Source organism: Watersipora subatra, chromosome 4 (assembly GCF_963576615.1).
Source record: "Watersipora subatra chromosome 4, tzWatSuba1.1, whole genome shotgun sequence".
Taxonomy (NCBI): domain Eukaryota; kingdom Metazoa; phylum Bryozoa; class Gymnolaemata; order Cheilostomatida; family Watersiporidae; genus Watersipora; species Watersipora subatra.
This window is the reverse complement of record NC_088711.1, coordinates 58,639,642-58,662,769: the sequence shown is the minus strand read 5'-3', so window position 1 is coordinate 58,662,769 and position 23,128 is coordinate 58,639,642. Positions and strand designations below refer to the sequence as shown.

Below are 23,128 nucleotides of genomic sequence, written 5' to 3'. Positions count from 1 at the left end.
AGGACTTGTACACATGCAGCTGTATGTAAACAGTTACAAATTATTCAAGTATTCAAAGCAATCTAGAAATGTTACTGGACCAACCTCGATTAAAAAGTTCAACACTTCTCAAAAGGAGATTCTAAGGTAGAGTCTATATTGCAGGATGTCTATTTGCAGGGGAAGTTTGGTTCAATGTTATGGATGGAGTAATAAAGCGCTCTGTCAACAAAGCAGCTAGATGTCACATGTTATTTAGAGGCATCAGCTTGATATAACAGAAGAGGCAATTGTTTTGTGAATTCACTTTTTTCTCTAGATGACTGGAAATACATTGCTGCACAGTGTCCAAACAAAGACAACCAATAATATAAATTATACACCTACATGTATATGTAAAAGGCGTATACCAATTATACACCTAATACAATTATACACCTTCGTGGAAACGAAATACAATGGAGAACTATTGAGCAATAACTGGTATTTATTAACCATAAGGAATTCATAATCATATATATACACACTTATATATAATATAAATATTAACCGTATTTAAAGTTAGCAAGGCCTGCTACATGGAGGGCTAATATGGGGGAATGTTCAGTAGAAAGAAAGGCTTTTACGGAGGAGAATGTTAATACATGATTAGTGTATGTACGCATGATTAGTCCGTATCCCTCATCAGTATGTAAGATAGCCTCACTCAACTCACCTATATGTCTAATTCATTCAACTCCTGACATGCCGACACAAGAGCATCACAGGTATAAAAACTAATTAGCAATGTCAAAGGTACATGCAAAAGGTGATTGGTTCAATGAACCATCTCATAGATCCTGATTGGCTCAGACAACTAATCCACAGATTCTAGAGTCCAATTCCGAACAAGTCAGAACTACAGACTCCAAATATAGAGTTGGTTTAAGTTGGGTTTTTTTAGTCACTACTTGCATTATTTTTTCCCGCAAAAATCTCTTTTAAGCTTCTAAAATACATTAGGATCACCAAATGCAATGAAAGCGCAGTCATGTCCTCATTGCGACAGTGTGTTGATCACATGCGAGTCTGAAGTTAGTTTGATAAACTGACAGCATGGGGGGCAGTCCTGGAAAAAATAGAGCATTTAATAAACCTGTAGGAATGATTCTACTCATAATCTAATTGAAATTAACCAATAACAGCTAGGACAGATAGCAGAGGATTGTGAGTCATGCTACGCTGATAAGAGGAGACAAATCTCATACAATGGAAGCTTTACAAATGGCTATTTGTATTTTGTGCAACTTCTGCTAAAGAACTCATCTGAATGTGTTCACAGGCAAATATCATATCAGCCTTGAGATACGATATTATAATAAAATACTTCTTATAATGCTTTACATCTTAATCAAAGGTAATAGAATGTGCTACATTTATTGTTTTATTACATGCCATGCGTCGTATGAGCAACCCATGGAATATCTGTTGCAGTGCCAAGTAAACAATGACAACTGGAGACAGGTCCAATTGCAAAGAGCAATTTAAGATTGGATGTCATTCCTGTCACCAGCATCAGCTTTTTGGAAATAAAATCCCAACCTGTTGTTAGCAGGTAAGGTGTTCTAGAGCACTTGACCAAGGCTGCTGTGCTGCTCATGTAGTGTGGGTTACAACATGTTTTGAATATAATAAAAAGATTTGTTAAAATTCTACTAGTTATATGAGCAATAATAATGTGAGAGTGGAGAAACTACAAACATTTCTCTTCGCTAGTCACCTTTACACACTCAACTCGCAAGCAGACTGCTCTTCTGCGACGCTGTGTGTCCACCCACAGTAGGTCAAGACCAAAATGTGAGCCTAATTAACGTTGACACTGTTTGCAGACTTTTGCAACAGACTAAAATATCTTAAAGAGTGATATGATAGTAACAAAGTCAATCCAATTTGCAAAAATTATTATAGTGCAGACAACTCTGATGTACTTTGGAGTCATGTTTCCTTAAACAGGAATCCTAGGGGTACATACATACTGAGTAAAGGAAAAATTTACTATAAAATAGCATCTGCTGTTTACACGATTACTCTCAGAGAAATTTGGCTGTTTTGATAATGTTAACAGAATATTTTTCAACTTGCTCATTTTTATTGTGGTTTTGCCAAAACTGACCACCAATATCTTTGTTCAAGTTCATAAATAATATGGCAACCACAGATAAAATAGACAAGTTTTATCGCAATAGGCAGCTAAACAGATAGGATCCTACGTAAAAGCACTCATAGTGTATATAGATAATCACTGTTTCATTATCATAAACGAGAAGCTATGAAAACCTTTAAGATGACAAAAGGAAATACCAAACTGGGTCACAAACAGACCAACTAAACCCTTGACAAATTGTCTGGTAGGTTTGTGTAAAAAGTGAACTGTTATCTTGCTACAAGCTAGCTTTCACAAGTGTTTCTTGGAAAACTACCTATTTTTATTTGTCTCAAAGAAATGCCATACAAATATATTTCTTTTTGGTAGTACCAGCAAAATAAAAATTCTAATAATCCAAAACAAAGAAGTTTTTATATTTAAACATTACCTTATCCAAATTCTACATTAGTATGACTTCTCTAGTATTCAACTTCCCAACACTTACTCATCTATAGAAAAGTTTATTTTGTGAAAGCTAATGATTTGTTAGCAAATCTAGGCTGACTTATTTTTAAATTTCGTCTTTTTCCATGTGTTGTAGATTCAAAATCCTGCGTAAATTATCCCAGAATATTTGTATTTCTCCTTCCATACATGACCCCAATGTTTTCTATTTTGTGACACCAACTTACGGCATCCACCATCGTATGTTTCAGTTTATGAACTTTCTGTTACTACAACCTTCAATTCACCATCTCGACACTATCCTAATTACATAACTAACTTTTAAAACACTTTTGTTCAACTCAATTAATAATTACTGCTTTTCCATTTTTTTGCATGTAATGAAAAACATCATTTTGTTGATTATCACTGATGCCAATAAAAGGTTATACACACCTTGATCTCTGCACACTTGTTAATGACTGGTGATTAGCAAATCTACTACATAAGATGAAATACTTGTAGGTATGTAGTGACTGCCCAGTACTGCTGTCAACAGTTGCCAATATGCCAAGATCAGCTCTAAATACGGGCTGATATAGTTTAATATTAATTATAATATGGAACTAAATTATCTAAGCATTTCTGGTTCATTCTAGCATTCGCGGTGTTTGAAGATGCAAAACTTCCACTTTTTTATCTACCTGTTTAAAAGTTTCTATTGCTTACAATAAATATGCAGAATTTTGGTACCACAACCCACGCCAGTTGACATGCATAGAACGGCGATTCTCACTAGAAGTGTGTGACATATATCCCATATAATAACTGATTTGCAGAATGATGTAAGAATACGCACAAGGAATTAATAGACATGTATTTGTATCGCTTACTTGTGACATTGTTCATAATAACAGTAGATACTGTTGTCCTGCCAGCAGCCTATCTAAAGTGGAAATCATGAAATCCAGATGTATAAAAAGGAAAAATTCATAATAACCTCCAACATGCTTCGTAAAATTAGCTATAAAACTAATCTGATCTGTGCACATAGTCCAAGTAAGCCTAGCACACACCTGTTCGTGTTAGCATACTTTACTGGAACTGGATAGCTCTATCTTTGACGATGTAACCCTAGGAACTGTCCTAGTAGCAGAGAAATCTCATCTCAGCTAGATAATTTTTTTCGGGTGACTATGAGAATCTGCAGCTATTCTGGCAGACTATGAAATCTGTGCGGAACTAATTGACAAACAGATATTGACAGTTACTACACGAAGAATGCCTTTAATGTATACAACAACCTTATTTGCTATCTACTTACAGTAGTTTATAATTTCTCGTGAAACTATTCATGTCTTTGTACAATCAGAATACACACATTTTTCTACATGATGGTAGTGAACTTTCAATTCTCATGATAAATGGCTCCAAGCAAGGAGTATTGCTTGCAATCTTTGTTTTTACAATTTCTGCTTGGAGCCATGCCCATTTCGACTAAACTATTTTCCAAGCTAGTTTAGCTCATAGCATATTCATAAACCACACCTAGTTTTCTACACTCGACAATGTGGTGGTACCACAGCAAGAACTTACCTTAATTATCAAGATTAATAATATACAAATGATTGATCTTTGAAAATAGGGGTAATGCTAATAAATAACAATAGTGAACAAAGTTGTTGAACATCCTCTAAGACAGAATATTTTATGAAATGTATTGCAATACAAAAATCAGATCTACTAATATTAGCTGAAACGTTTGAGATGGTGTACATCTAAACCATGCATCACGCGCGTTTGACGGACTAAACATTCCATATATTCCTAATGTCAGTTTTTCTACTATTCCAGCCAAGTTCATTATCGGCAATCAAGTACCACTTGTAATTCTATTCCAAATCACTTGTGCTCCTTTTAAAGGACGAAAAAGGTACCATAGAAATTAACACAGTGAATCACGAGCTAAAGGTTCTAAGCTAAGTATGTATATGTAATCCATTTACGCAAAATTAATTTACGTAATTATAAAATTACACAAGTAGACCGATTTACACTGGAATACATGGATGGAATGACATTTAAGAACAACTTGCATGACAATATGCAGATGTAAAGAGAAGTCATAACTTTGGGTCAGCTCAACTTTATTATAGTACCAGGTACTGGAAAAATACCATAGTATAAAATATTGAGCCTTCTGAAGATGTTAAAACTTGTTTCTATCGGGCCATCGACACCTGCCAGACACGGATTAGTTTGTCAGTATAACCAGCAAAGAGAGTCTGACCGTCACCGGACCAGGCTAGCGAGAGGCATTCTGGTTGGATAGCTTTGGTGCTGGTGGTGTGCACAGCAGGAGTGAGTTCATCCACAATCATCTTTCCTTCCAAATCCTATAAGGAGATTACAAAAGTAGTAACTTGCGAATGAGAAATACATACGCACAGACAACTTGTTGCCCCCTCAGCACTGCAGGTATTATTTCATTAATTCATATGCAATGTGTCATCATGGGAGATGATTGACAAATGTTGAACACTTGTTTCGTAAACGTGGGCCTGCGCAAGCCACAGCAGAACCACAAAATATTTTTTAGAGACATTGTAACAGAATTTATATCATTCCGTATGACAATATCCAACCAAGCAGCCAAAAAGTAAACCATACGTATCAGATTTACATAAAAGCAAAAAAGTAAGTGATAAATATAGCTAACAAAAGTTTTCCAAAGACAAGATGACAATAATAAATTCAAAATGCCAATTTATGTTTCAAATCAAAAGTAAATTTTCCTATGTAAATGTGAATCAATAACAGTCAGGGTATTGACTGTTATTAACGCATTTAATTTTTGACCTGAATCATTTTTGCGAATACGCAAGACTGCATGTACTCAACGCTGGCTGCCAAGATCTTGTAACCTATTTCCAGCAAGGGAACACAGGAGCTGGTTGAAAAAAGTATTTACCTTCCAGAAAACAATGAACAGCAATTTTCTGATCATACGGAATAACTACAAATCTTGCCTTTGTGTACAACATCCAAAACACTTACCCAGATCTTCACTTGTGGACCACTAGCAGCACAGAGCCAGTATCTGTTAGGACTGAAGCACATGGCATTAATAGGTTCTCCTGCATCAAGTGTGTACAAGTGCTTGCCTTCATTCAAGTCCCACAGCATGGCTGACCCATCCTAAACATAGAACTTGGAAATAGACGTTGAACATGCATAGTATAGAAACTAAGAAAAACATACTGGAGTAACAACTACACAACTGAGAGATTGTCTATCAGTGACAACACTTAAAATGTAATCTAATATCAAAATACGCAGACGGTCCACATACCACAACACTGCTGAACGAATAAATACCAAGCTGAAAGAACTAGAACATCAAAGAACACGTTGCAAATTTTTCTGTAGATATACAGAAGCAGATTTGTCGAAAACCCATAAGATGCAGACAATCTGATAGAAAAACAAAATTGACAATCAGATGAACTTTTCAAAAGTTGCCACAATGCCAGAGTTTCCTAGATGACTACAACCACGGTTAAATTACTCATGTGGCATAAATTGGCACACTCTAGGCTGATACTAGAACATCAGAACTCCTATAAACCAGCCACTCGTAACTGTTATGCAGTCTCATAACTTGTACACTTTTGTTTTGTCCACACTGTTCACCAATCCAATAGAATAAGTTTTCAACCTACATATTTATCCCCATGAATATTCTAAACCGAGGTTAATATTTATTTAAAGCCACTTTTTAACAGGGTTATATTTTTGCCGGGAACTATTAAATTTATCCCGTAAGGGTGAGAAAAATTGGTATTTACCGTCAAGTGCCGTGAGAGAATTAGGAAGCGGCAAATGGTATATGGTTTGTATAAATGGTTTATATGTAAAATATGACCAATTTCAAAATTTTAAATGAAAATATGGCTTTGAGTTGTATATCAATCTTTCAGCAACTGTAAACAATGAACCAGTTGATGAACTTTTGTCAGTTCTCTCCCACGGAGTAACAAGTTTCACACCTTAATAACGAAAAAACCTATGTTCATTCTGCACTTGGGAAGTTTAGCTCATATCACCAACTTTGATAACAAGGATTGCTCCAATTAGCCTTCTTTTTTGCTGAAGCATTTCAGCCAATTAGTTATTTCGTTATTCAACTATAAACAAATACAACTTGGCAATAAAATTTTTACGGAGAAAACGAAATCCATGTCACCACTTGCTAGGAATTGCATCTTGCCTCCCACTAGCTTGGGGTCACATATTGAGGCTAACTTGACTTTAGTGTAAATAGACTAATTACACCATTGAAAGATAGCAAGAAGCATAAAGCCTGGTTCCCATATACATCGCAAAGCACCGACGACAGCACCGCAGGCTATTAGCGGTGAAACAGGAACCTACGCGCCGGGTATTGCCGGTAGTTGCCGGCGGGGGCAACGCAATAGTTTAACGCTGTTAAAATTTCGCAAAAGATCGCAGACAAAACCTTCCCGAAATGCTATGTACAGGTGAAGGTCACCATTACAGAAACGGCCCGGCGAGCGAACATTTTATTTAATTACGCGATTATGTTTAGCAATGCAGCTTAAAGATGTAGTTGCGTCAAAAATGAAATTAGGACCCATAAAAGGCTAAAACATCAGCTATAATTTGATGCCATTTTTGTCTTTGTAGACCAACCCTGTCCAGAGATATATGCGTTTGAATGAGGCCCTCTTTTAAAAAGCTCACGTTCCAGCGGGTGCCAATTTCGTGACGTCACTAGCTTGTTTTCTGAAACGAAACCACGAGCGATAAATATGAGGTCGCTTCGTTAGCCAATCACGATCGCGAAATTTTTATATAGACCGTAATAAATGTTATCACTCGTAAAACGCGTTGTCTGTGATCTCGAAGATTCTCATCGCTAGAGAATTCATGCTCATCGTTACTGATTCAACGCGTTTCAACAATTACTAAGTTATACATAGTTTTAAAATGGCTTCAAGTTCGAGCGACCGCTACTCAGAGTTATCTGAGCAACGTTTAGTAAAAGATTAGAGTAGACAGCCTATGGCCAAAGCTGACAGGCGTCAGCAGCGTTTTGCTGCAGAAGAAGACAGAATGGAGGTAAATTAACTTAGAGTCTTCTATACTTTAGTAAATGTAATATTTTTTTATAGTCATAAATACATATACTAATTAATAAAATGATAATTCTTTGCTATCTCCAATCATCGTTTCATAGCTTATCTGCCGTTTTACCTAGCTATAATATTTTTTTCGAATTTTCTTTGGTAAATTAGAGTCATGATTACAAATTATTTTCACACGTAGGAAGTGGGTAAAATCGATTGATCATTGCAAATCTTTAATTTCCAGAACCAAAGCTTCGAATCGTTGGCTTGGCGTACTTGTGCCTTTATTAAATGTTTATTCGTTTTTAAAATTACACTCGCAATCTATTTAACTCCCAATTTGGAAGCTGTCAATAGATACGCTTTAGAATGACATATCTATGAATGACATATTTATTGCATCTACTTTGTTTACATTTACTTGTTTTACTGATTACAGAATGTTTATGTCGTCCCACCAGCCGAAGAAGCTTTGTCAGTGTGGAAACTGCTATAAAGGAGAAAGCAAGACTTGAATGCGTGCTGGATGATGTTTTGTTTGAGTTTGTTGCAGTAGATGAATTTGTCTTATTGTATCAGCTAATACTATGTGAGTGGCCACGACTTGATGAATATTTTTAATAAAAGCTTTATGCCGAGATGAAAATATTTTTGCTTGTAAAAATTATATAATAAAATAATATTGTTGAAGATAATGCAAAACATGATTTGCAGAATATTGTAGTGAATCGGATATGGTATATGGGTGTCCGCAGAACTGGAGAATGTGAGTTCAAATCCAGTTTGCAGCAGACTTCTCATCCTTAAAACTCTATCCCTGTCTATATTCTTTTCAAAGAGGTGGCTTGCTAGTAGTAAGAAACTAGTAAGAAACTAGTACGTAGGCAATAGGTAATAGGCGACATAATGTGGGCGGGGCTTATGGGAGGCTGTATATCGTTTATATGGGTAGCTGCAGAACTGTGCTGATGCAAAGACCGCGTTCTACATAAAGTGACTAGACAGAATTACCGTAGACCGGTAGAATTGGTAGTCGGTACCCAAATGTTTACACAATATTTGGAGAAAGTGAGTAGAACAAACTTTCAATTTTCGTTATTTGAGGCCTTTTAAACATTCATAATAATGCATCTGTAACAGGATTTAAAATTTTATTCTAGCCAACACGAGCAAATACAAAATAAGATATATGCCAATAGAGCCGCGTAAGACTAGACTTTTATCGCAAATAGCCGATGTGAATACGAGAGATAGAGAGAGGTTGCCAAACGCGTGACATCATTTTTGGCGAGGCTGGGCACGTTTTTGTGGCCTGAGCGTTTTTACGGTGATCAGATTTTTTCGGTTTTAATCTTCAAATATCTTGGCAATGCGATCGCGTAACACAACAAACAACATATCAACTGATAGAGAAAAAAAATGCTTTCTTTTAAGATCAACTTAAATTTTGACGCAACTACATCTTTAATATGTGAATATGTGAATATGTGAACAGATGCCACCGACACTAGCATTGCAAGCGTTTTGCTGCGCAAGTTACCGCCGGAGTCTCGCAATCGATATGGGAACGAGGCTCAAGTTTGAATTTATTGCCCTATGATTGCCTTGTGATATTTTCTCCATTTATTCAGGGGAGACGGTAAAAACCATATTTTTCGCAGTAGTATTTTTACTGCCCCCAGGAAAATTATTGCAACATTGCTTTTTTTAATGCAGTACACACTCCTACAACGTAAATAATCCGTTGCATTCCGTAATATCCGTTCCAGTAAAATACATGTAAATTGCCTCATCCATTCCCAAAGATCTTTTCAAACTCACCCCTTTGAGTATATAAAAAGAAAATACTTGAATCAACTCTTTTAATTTGTGGGCTGTACCATAAATGCAGCATTATTACTTTGCACAGACAACTTTTCTCCTTTTTGTGATCAATCTCACGGGTTTTATAGACCATTATTGTAGTAATTCTACAGTAATTTGATGGGGAGCGCACATTTTTGACGTTCACTGACAATGATTTGCTCATTTTTTTCAACAGCAAAGTCTACTCTGCCAAGTAAAACTAATAAATATTTTATACGTCTACAACAAAGCAAAACAACAAAATATTTTACAAAAAGCGGCACAAGTTCGTCATCTATCTGTAAGCAGTTTCAAAGTTAGGATAAGAGAACCTTCGATGATACTCCAACTCGTGAAATTCGGATTGATGGACCGACGCTGTACCTGCACCAATCGATCGCCTTTGTATTTATGAACAATGCGCAGCTACCTTATTCTCCGTTTTGTTGACACATCTGGTGATCGATCACGACGAACTAGATTGTTGTCAAAGTTGTATATATGATTGGTATAATGCTAATCGCACATCGGTTTTTTATTCTACGCAGGTACAGCGAGATAGATAAACGTGGAATTTGAAAACTCGCCTGAGTTGACAATTTACGTCATATAGAATTTTTTATGTAGTAGGAAGCAAAAACGTAAAATAATTTTTTTTACGTTATGGCAATGCAATTGTCTAAAACCTGTGAACCCATCTACAATGGATTTAGAGAGGCTCTGCTTGAGTATTTACAGCAACAATATTTACCGTTTTAAAATATTATTTCTAATAGCGAAAATGACAGAGTAAACAGTACATAAACTGGACAACTAGCCGACCCCTGAACTATACAATAGAACTGACTACCATGTTAATTGCATGGGCAAAATAAGCTAAAACCAATCAAGGTACAGCTTAGACGAACCTTGCCACCGGATGCACAGAGAGAGCCATCAGGAGATACTGCCACAGTATTTACATATCCAGAATGTCCAAAGTGGTCAGTTTTTAGCTTGCAGTTGGTCAAGTTCCAGACCTTGACAATTCTGTCCCACCCAGCTGATACAATGATTGGGTTGTTCGTATTGGGAGAGAATCGCACACACGATACCCACTCAGAATGACCATCTTCCTGGCAAAGATAATATAGCCATCTGCATATAAAATATGGTTACCACAGCTTCCCACCAATTTGAGGACCTAGAGTGTATACGCTGGAATGGACACAGTATACATACACATAAATGCATTTTAGTTAATAAAAACCATTATTGCATTACGATGAGAAAATGTAGAAAGGTTCTTGCACTTTTTAATGATCTACCTGAATAGTATATTTGCAAACTCCAAGAGTGTTCCACAACTTGATGGTTTTATCCCGAGACCCAGATACAATCTGACGGTTGTCGGCTGAAAAGGCCACACTCAGCACATCATTGGTATGACCAGTGAACTGTCTGGTCGTCTGTCCTCTAGCGATGAAAAAGGATGAGTAATAAAATGATGTATTACCAACTTGTTAACTCTAAAATACATTTTCCACTCTTCATCAGTACTGCAGGAGTAATTTCATTAAATCATAGGCAAGTTATCATCAAGTTTGGAAGAGTGTGATGGATGAAAAATTACACATGAGAAGCATAGAATCTAACCTCATCTTCTGATCACCTCAATATATGAACTTTTGACACCGAATATAAAATTTGAGCAAACAATTGTTTTGTTCAATATATGAAGTAACGTTTAACATGCAATGACCAAAACTTACCTCAACAACAGTTTTCAATAAAACATAAAAAAGCTCATGAAAAATAATAAAATGGATTATGTCAATGACTTACTGTTAACTTACATGTCAATTGAAAGTAAGCCGCCTCACATATTTTTATCAGTGTTTACCATCAAACATGCAAATTGTTAAGCCTACACTTGCATTCACATGTTTTTGAAGTAACAATGCAAACCTTGTTTTACTGATTGTTACGTTTTCCCATAAATCATTTTTATTTGGTCTAGTTATATTTAATGCTATATCTAATAACTTTAAATCTTCATTACTGCCTTTGTAGTCTAATGCAAAATAAACAATAAAATGTAGGCTTGTAAGATATAGGGACATGTGCTCAAACAGATATCAGTTTCAACGTATGAAGCATATATCAAGAATGGTTAACTTTGCATTTCGATGATTGAACATAAAGTGTGTACCAACAATGTATAAAGTAGGCTTAACTTCAAATTTTAGATATACGCAAGGTTTTCCTTCGTTAGAACATACGTATGCAAGTCCCAAAGACGAAGAGTCTTATCCCAGGAACCAGAAAGAGCAAATTGGCCATCGGTTGACAAGGTAACATCAGACACGAAGTGACCATGCCCAGTGAGTGATTTCTCAGCGATACCGTAACTAAGTTCGTCTCTGGTAAGTTTCCACAAGGTTAGAGTCTTATCTGCAATAACGTAGAATATAACTGACCTAAGTACTTGAGCAGTTGATTTAAAATTGGTTAAAATAAAAATTGGTTCTCCAACTAATATTTTGACAAAGTTATGATATAAACAAGCACACATATACAAATTATCATTCAACTGATCAATTAGTAGGATTTACCTCGGGATGCAGAGAGAAGCATATCTGGAAAGACAGGCGTGGTTGCAATTTGTGTAACCCATCCATTATGACCCCGCAGGGTTCCACGCAATGTCATCTGTTCAGTCATGATGATGATTATTCACTTCACAACGAAGATGTCTACAGATTACCAAGCGGTGTTGGTAATCTAGTCACAAAGCTGTGGCAGATAAACCGGAAAAAGACCCAGGCTAGAAGCGACGCTGCAAGGGAACATTGTTTAATTTTTTTGAAAAGTGGGTAAAGTTATTTTAGAGCAATTAATTTAAATGTTTGATTTTAATACATTTTTTAGCACTAAATTTTATCTAAAAAGTTAAACAAAATCACACTTTGAATGTTGAGCATGCTATTACCTCGTCCACTACTCCTTAGCAGCCATCTTGGTGACCGTTTTCCAATATTTTTTCCAAGTAAGTCCCGGAAATAACACGCTTTTTCAGTACTATTGTTCATAATTGGATTAGGGGTGTATTAATAGACTTGTGTGCATGTTGTTGTTGTAGCTTTTTATTATGTACGGTGCATTCTTTTCGTGTGAATGATTTGAAAAACTATGCTCCATAAACTTAATGTAGATAACTCACCGATATCAGTGCTTTTAAATGCTTTTCCATCGTTTGAACCACTTACGATAGTTACATATTACAGAGAGATTTGCTTACAAAGTGACTACCAGTGGCAGTGTATGTTGGAATTTTACTCATCGGTGCATTATCAATGTGTAGGTTTAAAAACGCAATTGTTTCACATCGTTAGACAACCAATTAAAATCTTTATTCGACGAATTTATCAATATACAGATATCCTAAAAGCCGGGTTCGCTCCATTTCAAGATTAAACTTGCATACTCTTAAGTACGAAAGGGATTGCTTACAGTGATCTACTAAATTTATATTTACTTGTTATCAAGTCCTGCTATAATTTTCTTACACTCACGAATTAGCCTTTTAAAAACGAAAGTGCTTCATTTTTAACATTTATTGTGCCGAAAAATCAGTTTTAGTCTAAAATATTTGACAGTTCTGATAAACTTTTTTTTTGCCCAGTTGACTTGCGTTTTTTTATAAAGTGTTTTTAAAAGCGTTAGTGGCTCTTGTCGAACAATATTTTTGGGAAGAGAAACCGCATGGGGTTAATGTGGCTACTTTTTAAACATTGTAGCCTCAATTGCCCACTCTATCTTTGTACTTACACTGTGTTTCATTGTACGGTCTTTCTCTGCAGCATTTTCAGATCTTGCAAAGTTTTGCGGGTTGGTATTATCATGTTCTAGTGCAGAAAAACAGACACCTGCATATTCCTTCTACGACTACCATAGATATTAAAGCTTTTGTCATTTTACCTACAATCCTGATCCATAATATGTGCATTGCTGCTGATGTAATCAATACACATTGCACTGAGTATGTAGTAGGCTACTGGCTGCATTGTCCAAGAGCTGAAAAGGCTACTTAAATGATGAACTTACACAAAATTTTTGTAAATTTTAACAGGAAGTATCGGTATTTTTCTATCATTTGCGATTGCTTTTATGTTTAAGGTGATCTAATTGTTAGAATGTTTCAAGATTAAAATTGATAAAACTTGATCGCGGTTAAAACGTTCAGACCTATCGAAAGTGTGAATATGTCAGTAATTGCAAAGAGACTGACAGAATAGAGACCTGTAACGCTTCTACTTGTACACATACAGCCGATATCAATGATAACTACTAGTGACGTCATTCCGCACATATTTTTTGAGCCTATCAATCCGGATCTAGTTTTATTGATTTTAATCTAGCAATCAAATCACCTTAAGCAACAAAACAATCACAAATAATAGAAAAATACCGATACTTTTTGGTAGAATCTACAAAGATTTTGTGTAAGTTCATTTTTAAATGTGTTGAATGGTAGTAATATAAGTAATGATAGAAAAACCTCTAACATACTGGTTTGCGAAATCATTGCTCAAGTTACAGCATCAAGCTACCACCATTTGTTGAAATCATTGTTGAAACTGTAATCCTTTGATTATTATGCATTCATATTTGACTGAAAGTATGTAATTCTACAATGTTATAACGACTATTTAATGTACTCTGGTTGATCATCACTCTCTCCTGTGGCAATTCTTCCACTCATTGGATATATTGACATTGCATTTTCTTCAACGCATAAAGAGCTCTAGCCAGAAAATTTTTGGTTAATATAAAGGCAACTAAACATGCATTCAGGTCCAGGCAGAGTTGTAAATTCATCCTTAAAACTGAACTAACTGACCGGCTTCTATACTATAACTACTAGTGTTCACTATAGGCTGGCTCAACCTTTGTCACTGTATGTCAACATTTTTCTTTCGGCATTCATTGTCGATTATATAAACCGTAAACTGATGGATGAAACGTCGACGTAGCAATGCAGATATGTCGGAAAAGTTTGCAACGACCGCCTTTGAAATGTGAACCATTTCGGCGATAGTAATTCGCGGTCGGGGATAGAGTGATTTATTTCTGTTTATGATAGTCGCAGCGAGACTAGTATTTGATTCAAGCATGCGGAAACAAAGAGGTTTCTTTGCGCAAGTTTGAAAAGAAAAATGGGAACACTACATCACGGAATATTCTTTGATGCAAACACGGATGGGTTTGTGATTATGTGATAGGGTGAACATTGTAATCAACGACGATCATCAAAGTGTTTTGGCATCAACGCCGAGATACAGCGATATAGTGTGAACCAGCCCTATGAATAAATCTTGCAATTACTTTGTGTGAAATATCAGTATAGCGCCTATTACACGAAACATTGACAGATTCAGCCTTTTTATTTGGTAAAATGTTTCCTTTACATACCGCGATTGGTCAGGTAAATTTAAGATTGTCATTAGTTTAGTTTTTGCTTTTACTAGATTGTTATTGTTGAAGCTCAATACATGGTTGTTTGTCTTGATGATAGCAAAGGCAGGAAATGTTAGGTAAACAAATGGTCTGATCGCTGTATTTTTTGCCATACACGTTTTTATCTGTGGATTTTATAAACAACACAGAACGTCTAGTCAGGCATGCCAGTGCTGCTCAGGTCCTGTTCTTTAGTACGACGACAAAATGACTTACATTCAAAGCTCAGTAGATTTCTTATAATTGACCAATTCAAATATTTACTTTATTAGTTTGCATAGATCAAATTGCTGTCTGCTCGGTTAAGATATGGCAGCTTGAAGCATTTACCTTGCTGTTGCTACATATATATATATGTGGAATATGGCTATGTAAAAGACAAATTTTTAGTTCTTAATAGTAAAGCAGGCTGCGTAGATCGTACAAGAAAAGAACTGCCATAAACTTTTGATCTTCGAGTTAAAGAGTCGTTTTTTAGATAGCCGCACGCTATTTTTTATTTCGAGTCAAGACTGAAATCTTTGTCTTATGGTTGTTGGAAAAATTCTTAATGCATTATAAAAATGATGGTGAACTTGATTCAGATCAGAGATAATAAATAAGCGCATTGGTCTGCAATACTCTATATACATTAGAGAATGGCTGTACCATTGTCTCATAATTCATGAAGCTCTCTCACTATGTAAATTCTTATAAGTATTGGTTTGGACATTCATTGGTTTTCTTTCAACAGTGCTTAGGAGTTAAAATACATTATTATGTCAGATAAACTGTCGAAGGCTTGTATACAATGATCTGCTGTGCGATGATGTGATGGTGGACCGAAGTTTTTGAGACTATCTTACGTGACTTGTGATCTTTGCACCGAACTTTCATTGGCATGACTTGGATAGTACCGAGTACATACAGACTATATAGCATGGCTTAGAGACTATTGCAAGGTTGATTTTATCGTAGACGAAGATGGCAGATGATAGAGCGCATGCCAAAGAGCTAGACCAATGGATAGAACAACTCTATGAATGCAAACAGCTAACAGAGCCTCAGGTTAAGACACTATGTGAAAAGGTAATCAATGACCAATAGCTTTTTTACTGTTATACCAGTATATACATGGTGGTATTTTTAATGCAGAGCCAAGGTTGGTTGAAGTACTTTTTTCAAGTTTAATCACTGGAAGAGGCTACTGCAAGGGATGTTTCGCATAGACACAGGTGTTGATGCGTTTGGCAATTTAAATAACAATAGCTTTTAGGTAAATGATTGTTTCTGCTTCGGTTGCTTTCTGTGATCCCTTTACATGAATCTTGCGGACTGTAACTCATGTGTACAGTAATTCTCTGCAGGCTAAAGAAATATTGATGAAAGAGTCAAATGTGCAGGAAGTACGTTGTCCTGTCACAGTGTGTGGGGATGTTCACGGCCAGTTCCATGATCTCATGGAGCTCTTTAAAATAGGAGGGAGGTCTCCCGATACCAATTACCTGTTTATGGGTGACTATGTGGACAGAGGGTACTATTCTGTTGAGACCGTCACATTGCTCGTCGCGCTAAAAGTGAGTCACTTCAAAGCATCACCGTTAGTCACTTCACAGAATCACTGTTAGTCACTTCACTGCATCACTGTTAGTCACTCCACTGCATCACTGTTAGTCACTTCACTGCTTCACTGTTAGTCATTTCACTGCATCACTGTTGGTCACTTCACTACATCACTGTTAGTCACTTCACTGCTTCACTGTTGGTCACTTCACTACATCACTGTTAGTCACTTCACTGCTTCACTGTTAGTCATTTCACTGCATCACTGTTAGTCACTTAACTACATCACTGTTAGTCACTTTACTGCATCACTGTACTATTAATTTGATGTTATGCTACTTTGTTGAAAATATAGTGTCAAGCCATGATTATTATAGCTGTACATTAACCACATTTCACCAAATTCCTGTATTTTTTCTTTGTATGACTATCTACTCAATGTCGCGAACTCTAACCATCCTAAAACCCAATGATTGCAGGAAGTTTTAGTTCTGTAACTTTGAAAAATGTCTGCATGATGGTTATACCATGATGTTCTAGCTGTGCATATCTTTGTTTTCCTGAGGACAATTGAACTAGGATAAAAAATTCACTTGAGATTTTGACTTTGGAAGGTACAATTTTTTGTTATGTATCACAAAAATTGCTATACAGCTATTAAATTACCATAATTATAAGTTTTGTTCGATTATTTTCTGTGGTATTTGAACTGTAAAATTTTAAATTTTACAGAATATTTTTTTGTTTCAAATGTAAACTTATTAAAGAGAGAATTTTTACTGTCATTTGTTAGTAGTTTTAGTACTGTGATAAGTTATGATGTGATAGGCCACTGTGATAAGTTAAGCATGTCCAGTAAATGAGCTTAGCAATAGGGTATAATGGCATCGCCAGCTTACAAACGCCTTATCACTGCATATCTCTTAAGGCTTATCTCTTACATCATCTCCTGTAAAGACTTGAGTCAGGCTTCCCTTCAGCGTGCCTAGTATTCTTTGCTTTGAGTCAACAGTCATGCATGATGCAATCTAGAGATATTCAGTTAAAACGCATATAAGGTATTCTTTTGCGGTAATAATAAGTGGTCTCACTATTGTTCAGGCTATTACGGAGTTGTCATCATCTGTGTATTACTGAGGTCCAGTTTGTTTTATAATTCAATATACATAGCCTACATGTCATATGGATGTGTTGTACTATATATCGCGTTCCATTCATAGCTCTGTCCACATTTGTATGATGATATCTGACATCTACTCATTTTACAAAAGACGCGGTGTTAGGGCATACTGCATCTTAATCACCAATAGTATCTTTGTAAAACCATTCATCACGTTTATGCCTGAGCAGCAATATACAAAATACAAAGTTCTGTTACTATATTTATGTTGCCAACTATCTACTCAAGTAATTAAACTGTGCAATACACTGAGTAGTGCATTATTACCTGTCATTCTCTGTCGCTCGATCTTTTAAAATACTTTCTTTGAAATATAGCCTACTATTCATCATGATTATAAATCTTGCCACGAATCAATTTATGGGTAAACTGTCATCTGACCTAATTTTTAGACTGCATAGCTAAGGAATTTGTGTCTAATACATGCCACTTTCTGTCTATCAATACAAGCAAGAGTATATCGCTACAACAACGCCTCAGAGTTCAACAGTTTGGTATTAGTCTTAGGTCAAAACATAGGTCTTCATCAAACTTAATCAAATGTTGAAGACATCTCTCAATTTTAGCTGCATCCAAAATATAAAACAGTCCAATTTTTCATTATATACACACTTACAAGAAGTATTTTAAACTCGGCAACTAAAATACATACATGTAGTTGTCAGTGTGACAATTCCTCTGTATTTGGGGTAGAGCAGAGGCAAATCTATAATTGTTGGTTTGTCATAAATTCAAGCATGAAAAGTTAGTACTGTATAAAATTGTTGAAATTAATGTGTCATAGAGATGGAACGAGACAGGTTTTTAAAAGTTTGAGACGAGACTCGAGACACTGTCTTGTGAAAATTTGAGACACGAGACAGTAAAATAATGAGCATTTGGTGATGATTTCACTCACTACACAAGAACTAGCGCACTTGATATATGAAATTTATAAACCTTTTTAAATTGAATTTTCTCCTGGTGTAAACGATTTAAATACAACATTTTATAGCAATATGCATTTATTTTTTGTAAACAAAAGTGATACAAACTGCTCTAAAATAGCGAAGTTATATATTTCTAAGAATTTTGAGCTTGATTGATAATAATTATTATAAACATATTGCTTTGCACATGTATATTTTTATCATCTATTGAATAGGTCTTACTTTATATTGTAATGAAATGTGTAATGAAACTGATAGCCGCCGATCGATCGGCGGCTGCTGTGATCGCAGCTGATCGATCGGCGCAGCTGACGGTCTACAAAGAAGTACTGCAACTAAAAGAACACACGATAACACTTTCATTCTTATTGTATCATTTATGTTAAATTTTGTTTGTGCATTAACAGTAGTATGTGAATTACATCTAAATTGTACTCATGAAATTATATGAATTACTGTATATATTTTTATATTGAACTAATGATAATGGCATTGTTACCCGGAACACGGGCTGTGGTCGACACGGCCTTAAGTTTGTTTCTCCATGTCCGGACAAGTTTTACCCGCAATTGGTTGTATTTAAAAGAGGCCCAAATTTTATGAAGGGCAGTTATTGTTTGGACACGATACAATAAAATACAGATATTTTACCCGCAACAGTCTTATTTATTAAACCGGGTCTGGAGGGTAATTGGATACGACCCGGTATCTAGTTTTAAGGACACAGAACCGGACTACAATATATTAACAGGGCCGTTGTCCGGACTACATGATTAGACTTGGTGGCCAACATAATCAAAAACAACAGGTAGTAACGGACCAGGTATAACTTAAAAAAGTCAGTTGCCCGCATTCCATTACAATATATGGAGTTATTGTAACCGCGAGAAGCCATGTTTTAACAGCCGTGCGTAGGCGCTTTAGTTCTATTTCCTGTCTCGAGTTTGGCAATAGTTAGGTCAAGACGAGATCGATCCGGGACGAGACAGGTCGATACTCGAGATGTCTCGTGTCTCGTTCCACCTCTATTGCGTCACATCAACTTTAATGGTGAAACCTGCTGAGAAGTATTGAATGAATTCATTAGCGAATTCACGGGTATTGATGTTGATACTGATGGCGAACGCTCACATATTTGGGTGTACTTAAAGTGCTCGATATGTATACTTGTACACTAGCCAATTGTCGGTGCGCATGTTTTAAAATGAAATCTAAAACACACCAAAAAGCTTAATAATAATCTATTCTCTCTAAAGTACTATGATGCAATTCACAAAGAGATATTTTTAAATAAAAACATTACTAAAATTCAATTCTGAAAAAAAGTATTTTATGTTACGAGTGTCTCAATGGAAATTATTTGTATGATTAAGTCAAAGACAAAAAAATGTTTGCTGCCCGATTTTCGAAGAATTCTTTGTAAGGCTGATGTTCATACCAGTGACACCACCTATTTGATCCCCAATGTTTCAGTCATCAACTAGTACCTTTTGTACCAGCACTTTCACACTATCCCTTGTCTCATGCCCTCTGCGTATTATCTCTCCTGCACTTCAAGCCTTACGTATTACTGAGTGATGTTATAATTGTTCTTATTTATTGTATAGGTGCGGCACTATGAGCGGGTGACAATAACTAGAGGCAACCATGAGAGCAGGCAGATTACACAGGTTTATGGCTTCTACGACGAGTGTCTCCGCAAATACGGCAATGCCAATGTGTGGAAGTACTTCACTGACTTGTTTGATTATCTCCCCTTGACTGCTCTAGTTGATTCCCAAGTATGTTACCCCGTTGTATATTTATTAAAAACCAACTGGATTATCTAATCATTACTTGGATTAACTTCCTATGTTTCTAGGCCTGACTCACTTATAACTTACGCTGTAGATTTTCTGTCTGCATGGTGGACTGTCACCTTCAATAGACACGCTGGACCACATCCGTGCATTAGACCGAATACAGGAAGTGCCTCATGAAGGCCCTATGTGTGACCTTCTCTGGTCAGACCCAGATGACAGGGGTGGCTGGGGTATTTCTCCTCGTGGTGCGGGTTACACTTTTGGCCAGGACATCTCTGAGACCTTTAATCATAGCAATGGATTGACTCTTGTATCTAGAGCCCATCAACTTGTTATGGAGGTCAGTCTCTTTATTCTTTCTTCTCTCACTTTTTTACAGCACTCGACAGTTGAGCTTTCCGCATTTCTTGGGATGCTTGGCAGTTACCATGTCTTCATCTACAGTGTCTCTTTTAACAAATGCATGCGGGACAATCATGTTGTTGGCTGCATACGAAAGGTGACCAGTCAGAGCTTGAGTCCATCACGACTTGGATGGTTTTAAATTTCTGATGCATAGGATCTATGTAATTAGGGTACATGCGAGCCTTCATGATTTTAATCACACAGCTTTGATAATTCTAAGAGAAATATAATAGTTTTTGCCTTGATTGGGGTGCATGTCGCTACATGGTAGCCGAGTCAGGTAGGTCCGTCGATAACGGATGAAAGCGGTGATCATCTCCAGAAGCCAGTGCCCAGATCTCTATAAATAGTTGGGTGTTTTCAGGTTATATTAACCTAGTGATTACTACATACCAGTTGCATCCAGCACATGAAATGTATTATTGGATTCCTTAATGAGTCATTAATAAAGCAATTACCCTATCGATCGCATATCACTAAAAGCAGTGAAAAGAAGATAATTCCAAATATTCACTGTGTTGGTGTATTAAAATATGATTGGCCAATTGATTTATTCGGTTATCTCAAGTAAACTACCAGATGCTCAAGGTTATTAAGACATGCTCGTCCATACTCCCTTACATGAATGCAATTTAAGACCTTGAAACTTGCTGTTTTTACAAGGCGCAATCAGTGCTGTCCCAACCAGCAGATCTCAGGCCAAAATGTTAATTAGGAAAATCTTATAATGGGAGCCGCAAATATAATTTTAAGCTAGTAATGTGAAGAACTTGAAGCTGTTCTGTTATAAACATTAGGTGTTGTGGGTGTAACCGCCATAGCTTGTTATATATAATAGAAAATTGTTCTTTTGATTGTGATCACAAATGAGCATGGCATATGGTTGTTAGCAAAACTGCTTTGTCAAGTAAAGAGCAGTGGCGTATATCACTTTTTTCTCTCACGCATACTTTTTAAAACATGATATCTGAAGTTATTGTGAATCGGTACACGTGTACGCTGGTCTCCTTGGCATATCTTAGTTCTGATATACTTGACCAATGTAGCAGTACAACCTCTTTTAGTTGTGCAATTATGGATCTCAGAAAGGCTAGTGCGAGTTGCACTAGTGATGCACAAATGAAAAAAGCAGTGTTGTTTAGACGAGAAACATCAAAGAATAGAAAAGACATCTTGGAATCATTTATTTAAAAACACCCAAGCTTGGAATTGGTCATAGAGCTCTGCTAATACTGCTATCAATCTTTGGTTGAATGTGTTTTACCACTTGTATGTTTTGAATAGCCAGCAGCTTGTTAGCATGTACATGATTTACAAGTTAAAATTGTCCTTTCACTAATCACATATAACGCTATTATTATCCCTCCCATTAAACCTTAATTATATCTCACGTCATGCTCTTAAAATTCTTAATGTTTGCAGGGCTATAATTGGTGTCATGACCGCAATGTTGTAACCATATTCAGCGCCCCCAACTACTGCTACAGATGTGGAAACCAAGCAGCCATTATGGAATTAGACGATTCTCTCAAATATTCTTTGTGAGTAGTAATGCTAGTCGCGATTGCTTATCAAAGCCTTTCTTTATACTTGTTTGAGTATTCGTCTCTAGTGGGATGGGTTATTTTCAGTGAAAGGTTGTATACAAACTGCCCATATAGAACTTAATCACTATATCTTTCTATTTTAGCCTACAATTCGACCCGGCACCGAGACGAGGCGAACCCCATGTCACTAGACGTACCCCAGACTATTTCCTTTGAGCAGGAGGATTGTATGCTTGTTACTGTTACACTATCGCTTGCTTTGCCTACATTTGCCTTACTAAGGACAAGCACAACCTGCACATCTGGTCTTTTAGTAATTTTTCTAACACATAAATTGGGTGCTGCGCTCATTTTGGCAGTGCAGTGTCTTTCTGGAGCTCAATCGGGTTCAATCTATCAGTGTTCGAAATGGTCATATAAATTAGCGAAATTTCATTGTTCATGTCATCGATTTGGCAGAATCTTCTGCAGATCAACTTTAGTCTATTTATCTTAGTTGGCGACAGCAGTTTAACTCCTTGTGCATGCTGGGCCAGAAAATACTGTGTGCATGGGGTGTATATATACCATAGGACAATACAAATATTTAATAAATTGTTGTATGCCAAACTCAGTTCTTTTTTGTCTATTTATGTATGCATATATGATTATAAGTGGCTCTACCCGTTTGTTAGAACTGGT

At 36.3% G+C, this 23,128-nt stretch overlaps 2 protein-coding genes across 2 annotated transcripts; one reads left to right on the top strand and one right to left on the bottom strand.

The window, feature by feature from the left end:
- Nucleotides 1-4,678: 4,678 nt before the first annotated feature.
- LOC137393617 (small ribosomal subunit protein RACK1-like) lies at nt 4,679-12,339 on the bottom strand. Its single transcript, XM_068080249.1, has 6 exons — nt 12,138-12,339; nt 11,805-11,976; nt 10,851-10,998; nt 10,452-10,658; nt 5,606-5,746; nt 4,679-4,944 (listed from the first exon to the last, which is right to left on the bottom strand). Exons 1-6 carry the CDS (start codon nt 12,244-12,246, stop codon nt 4,771-4,773), a joined length of 951 nt encoding a protein of 316 aa, XP_067936350.1. The 5' UTR covers nt 12,247-12,339; the 3' UTR covers nt 4,679-4,770.
- Nucleotides 12,340-12,520: 181 nt separating this feature from the next.
- On the top strand, nt 12,521-23,060 carry LOC137393618 (serine/threonine-protein phosphatase 2A catalytic subunit beta isoform). The gene is made up of 7 exons (XM_068080250.1): nt 12,521-12,571; nt 16,000-16,110; nt 16,389-16,598; nt 20,301-20,474; nt 20,584-20,835; nt 22,323-22,441; nt 22,591-23,060. Exons 2-7 carry the CDS (start codon nt 16,006-16,008, stop codon nt 22,661-22,663), a joined length of 933 nt encoding a protein of 310 aa, XP_067936351.1. The 5' UTR covers nt 12,521-12,571; nt 16,000-16,005; the 3' UTR covers nt 22,664-23,060.
- The last annotated feature ends 68 nt before the right edge of the window (nt 23,061-23,128 follow it).